The sequence below is a fragment of the Elephantulus edwardii genome, unplaced genomic scaffold (assembly GCF_000299155.1).
Source record: "Elephantulus edwardii isolate Elephantulus edwardi_28Jun2011 unplaced genomic scaffold, EleEdw1.0 scaffold00015, whole genome shotgun sequence".
NCBI classification, from domain to species: Eukaryota; Metazoa; Chordata; class Mammalia; order Macroscelidea; family Macroscelididae; genus Elephantulus; species Elephantulus edwardii.
Genome location: NW_006399765.1, coordinates 2,754,617 through 2,759,967, shown reverse-complemented (window position 1 = coordinate 2,759,967; position 5,351 = coordinate 2,754,617). Strand labels below are relative to the sequence as shown.

The following is a 5,351-nucleotide window of genomic DNA, read 5'->3' as shown; positions in this document are numbered from 1 at the left end:
GCCTCTCCATCATTGTACAGCTAGGACCCCTGAGAAGGGTCACAGGATGCCAGACATGATGCAGAATGCTGTCAACCAGGCTGGCTTCTCACAGCTGCCTCCCACTGTAAGGAGTCAAGAATACAGAGGTCTCTCCAATAACACCTGACACACATACTTGACCAGTGAGGAGGGCAGAGGTCTTAGAATTCCCCGAAGCATGAGGAATGGGTCAGGCAGCTCCCAATCCTCAGCAATGCCAAGAAACCTCATCCTCCAAGAACAGTGGTTTCCAAAACTTTTGTATTTTTAGGAGCAGAAGCCAACCACCAAACAGAACCTTATGCAAAACCTCAAACTATGTAACAAACCAGCAGGCCGCCCGCCTGAGCAGGGCCTGCATCGGCCCTGGGCTCCTACCCCAGCGCTCCAGACACCTCCACCAGGGCCCTGGATGGGGCTCCATGGAAACCCCAGGCCATCAGAAGCCTTGTCATCCTGGGGCTTTGGAAGCCAGAGAGTTGAGGGGGCTCTTACTTAAGACGCCTGGAGGGTGTGGCTGGTCTCTGGGAGCTGGACAACTTCATTCTCCACCAGAGCCTGGCCCCCGTCCCCATTGAGCTGTCTCATGCGCAGGTTAATGGAGCCGTAGGTCTTCCGAGGGCCCCTGCCGGGGACGAAGGTGGGCCGTCGGTAGAGCTCACCCTTGCACAGGGAGACCATGAGCAGCACCGACAAGAGCATGCCGCCCACGGTCAGCAGCCCCAGGCCCGCGATGATGCACTTGTCCAGGTACGAGCCCAGGCGGGCGTAGTACATCTCCAGCCGCTCCATCTCCCGGGCGGTCACTGTGTCCGGGTTGACGCGGGCCTCGCGAGGGATGGCGTATGCGGTCACCACCAGGAGGATCCCGCTCACCAGGAAAACCAGGGCAGAGACGAAGCCATAATCCACCGGGCGGCTCACGGGTTCCAGGCCTGGCCCTTCCTCCGAACGCAGTGACACGTCGTCCCGCTGGGATCGGGTCCGGGAGGGGCCGCCGCCCGGGGGGCTGGGGGAGCTGCCCAGTCCAGTCTCCCTGGGGTTCTGGAAATGGGTCTCCTGCTCCTCCAAGGAGAAGCAGGCGTTCTCCACACCCTCCCTGCGTGGGGCCGCCGGGGCCTGAGGAGCTGGTCTCCTGGGGGTCTGGGGGCCATTCCTCAGGGTCTTCAGCTCCAGAGCCGGCGGCGATGCCATTGGGAAGGGGAGCCTCGGCTCATCCCTTGGCCCCTGGGCAGCTAGAAGAGAAATGCAGAGTCAGGTGAATTTAGCAGTCCTCGGCCAAGTGCCTGCTAATGTCAGGTGTCAGAGTTGGCCTAAGGGTGTGAGCATGAATCAGACCCAGTTCCCACCCGGGGATGCTCATGGCTGGGGAATCTGGGCAACCAAGATAAAGACAGAGTGTTGCCAGCCTTGTTAGGGTCCTACCTCAACACTGGCTGGTGTGTGGTTCTAAGCAACTCATTCAACCCCTTTTGTTTTCAGTAAGAACCTGTGCTTCCCAAAGGCAGTTCAAATGCCCCAGCTGCTTCACAGGAGGATGACCAACCTCCTCCCCTGTCATTTACTGTCTCTGAAAACCTACTGGAGGGTCAGCTTGAATCGGTTCCCACTCCACAGGACACACACAACAAAATGGCAATACTACTTCTACCCCTACTCCTTCTGTCATGAAACGTACACGTTTGTTGGCACGTGCCTTCGAGTTCTGACTCATCATGGCTGAACCTTCCAGCAGGTTTTCCAAGGTGGTAAACTATGCAGAAGGAGACTGCTCATCTTTCTCCCTCAGAGCAGCTGGTGGGTTTGTACCACCTGCCTTTGGGTTGGCAGTGCAATTCCTTACCCACGAGAGCTCTAAAGCTGCTATGTTGTTGTTATGGGAGGTAGAGCTAGAACCGACTCACTCATAGCGGATGGATTCGAATCGTTTGCTTCTGGGTTGGCAGCACAACTCCTCAGCACTAAGCCAGCAGAGCTTGAAACTCATACAGGAACAAGCTCACCTGTACCTGGACCACAGCAAGTGCACAGTGGGTCTTAATCACAATCGGCTGTTGTTGACTTTTAACTCATCCCTTTGTGTCAAATAGTAATGCTGTCAGTTTAAAGACTAAGGAATGCCTGATTCAGGCCATAGTCTTTCCAATCACCTGCTGGGCATCTGAAAGCTGGACAAGGAAGAAAGATGACGGGAGAAGAACCAATGCCTTTGAGTTACAGTGTTGGAGAAGAGCCCTGAATGGCCCGTGGCCTCCCATGGAATGTACCTGGGGGGTGCTAAGGGTTAAGTCCCCGGATGCTAACTGAAAGGCTGTCAGTTTGAGTTACCTGGAGCCTCCTCAGAAGAAAAACCTGGGGATTACTTCTAAAAGATTACAGCTATTGAAAACCCTACGGAGCACAGCGCTACGGTGACACACATGGCAGCTGACACAATGGCAGCTGGTTTGGTCCGTGGTTATGATAATGATGGTGATGAGCTCCACCACCTGACCTTGGACAAGCGATGGGACCACCCCGTCTGTATCATCTGTAATGTGAAAATAAAGGCAGTATCTCCCCCTGAGGGCCATTGTGAGGATTTCATAAGATGATACACACCAAGACTCAAGCCAGTTCAACAAAACGGGAACCACCGTGGTGAGATGAGGATGATGGAAGGTGAGGTGAAGGCACGATGACGGTGATGTGGGAACAAAAAGAAAACTTAAGGGAACTTGCAGGCGTTGATGGCATTTGAACTAGACCTCGGAGGATGCATGGGAAATCTCTTGGCAATTAGAGACCAGGGCATTCGGGAAAGGGAGGAGGGACCTCGGAGGTCAGCCGAGGACACAGGACAAAACTCTGAAAGCCAGGCCAAGAAGCCAGGGGATCACTGTGGGAGTGACAGGAAGATGAAGGCTCATCAGGCTGGAGTGTGAAGGACCAGAAGGGAATGAGCAACGGCCGGGGGGGGGGGTCCAGCGAGGGGGTGGCAGAGTGCAGGATGGCAGGGATGGTGGCTGAGGGCAAACAGAAAGAGCCATGACTTAAAGTCATCTTTGCCAACTGTATGTAAGGGAAGCCGGGTGCTGTCCCGAGCTGAGGTCAAGGGATTAGGTAAGGAATCAGGAGGATAAATGGGAAAGGGAAGGGGCAGATCATGAGTTCAACTAGGGGCCAGGTGAGTCTGAGGAGGAACAGAACAGAGGTGAGAAGGAGCCACTTTCTGTGCCGTAAAAAGAAACCTCACCCAAGTGCCTGGACACGCCAGCACAGACAGACAAACAGCACATGGGCATCGCTATCAGAAGATGCCAACTCACAGCCCGAGGGCTACATTTGGCTCATAAAGTCTTATTTGTTTCTGGTCTATTTGGTTTTGGTGGATGGTTGCCAAATGTGAAAAGCACAAGATTTACATTCGGAAATTTCAATCCCTGGCTTCTCTCACAAAAAATGAGAAGGAGCTGGTCTCCCTGGGCTTCATCTCCTCATAACAATGCTCAACTGGAGGTGGTAGTGGGGCCTCCCTTAGGAAGATCAAATCCGCTCCCCTGTCTCCCACCTGCACCCCTTACCCACTGGGCACGTGATTCCTGATCCCACAGCAGAACTATATCCTTCTGCTTATCCCGATATCCTGGGGACATATCTGCCCACTCCAGACACCTGCTTACATGTTCTGGTCCCCAGGCTGTACAGAAACCCCTCCTAGATTTGAATGAATCAAGTGCCCTAGTGTGTGTGCATATGCACGTTTCCAGATGGTTCTCTGCTTGACCATCCCCAACTTTATTCCCCAAAGTTATGCTGCTGTGAGAGAGAATATGAACAGCTGAATCATGTGTGAATGAAGGGAGCCCAAGGAGCACTGGTGCAGGAAGGCTTCTTGTCAGTCTTTCTGACCTCCCAGCTGACAGGCTTCTGTCAGACATCTCCTCTTAGTACACACGGGGTCTTCCATCTGAGTACAGACCCTGTTTGCACCCGCAATCTGTTTCATCATCATGCTCATCTTTCCCTTGCTCCAAATAATGAATTACTGAGAATCTACACTGTCAGGCCCTGCATCAGGCACCTTGGCGCAGGTCTTGCGAATCTCACCTGCCCAGTGTGCAGGAATCACTATCTCCATCGTGTAAAACGTGATCAAGATTCCAAGGTACGTATATGGCGCCAGGAGCTCAACAAGGCTCGCTGCAAACTGTCATCACCTACAAGCCTGCCTCTTCCAGCCCTTGCTCCTCAATCCTGCATTTTATCAACTATTGAACAGCAGTGATGAGCATCCTATCGGCAAGGCTGTGTCTGAATTCTGTCTGGGTCGGAAGGTCTCCTCCCAGGATTTGGCATGACAACCTGTCATGATAACCAGGAATGTCTTACCATGCCTCTTCCCAGAGAGATCATGCCTTCCACACCCTGGGGGAGTGCCTGCACAGGGCCAGATCCTCCCCAGAGTGTTCACTTTCCACTAAGACTGAGAGGAGAGATGTCTTGGTTGGTTTTTAATCAGGGCTCCAAAAGCATTCTTGGAAGCCCCTGGCCTCTAGCAGAACCTGACAGTAGCCACCATGCATAGTGGTTGCCACTCAGGGTTCAGATGCAGCCCTGCCATGCCAGTCAGGTCCTCGGCACCCTCCACAGTATTCAGCAGTTCGAATGGCCCAGGAAGCCCCTTCCCAGACCAGTACACTGACATTCAGGGAAACTGGGACAGCGACATCCTGGAAGCAGGGCAATTTCATCCAAAACTTTTCTGAGGATACCGATGAGGGGAAATGGAGGAAAATAAGGTTTTCTTTCATTCAAGAGTTTCTCTCTCTCTCTCTCTCTCTCTCTCACACACACACACACACACACCCCAGTTATAAAGGGCATACCTAGTCAATTACACCATATAAGCAGAAACAAACTGACAGATACTCAAGCCCACCACTCACACGCCTACAGCCATTATTACTTACACTCCAGTGTCATCTGTAGCCCTGAAAAGCGCATCCTAGTTCTATATTCACACACACGGTCATTTTCACACACAACACGCAAAGATCCTGGGGCCACGCTGTACCTGCACCCGGGAGGGGTAATCTGGTCACACACACACACAAAGTTAAGTACCCCCAGAACTGTAAGGTACAGTAAGGTCCTCCATAAACCACCCGGCCCCCGCACTCTCCCCCTCCCTGCACGCACTGCCACGCGGGGAGACGGACGCACAGCGGGTGGAGGACAAGCTTCACAAACCCCAGTGCAGACACACGCACGAGTTGTACACAAAGCCTGGGGCGCGCACACACACGCACGCCCAGGTCCACGCTGCTGGACCCAAAGTTCGGCGCAGA

General features: G+C 53.4%; 1 protein-coding gene across 1 annotated transcript; it reads right to left on the bottom strand.

Moving 5' to 3' along the window:
• Positions 1-473: 473 nt before the first annotated feature.
• On the bottom strand, positions 474-1,252 carry TMEM74B (transmembrane protein 74B). Its single transcript, XM_006881402.1, has one exon. It carries the CDS (start codon positions 1,213-1,215, stop codon positions 517-519), a length of 699 nt encoding a protein of 232 aa, XP_006881464.1. The 5' UTR covers positions 1,216-1,252; the 3' UTR covers positions 474-516.
• Between the last annotated feature and the right edge of the window lie 4,099 nt (positions 1,253-5,351).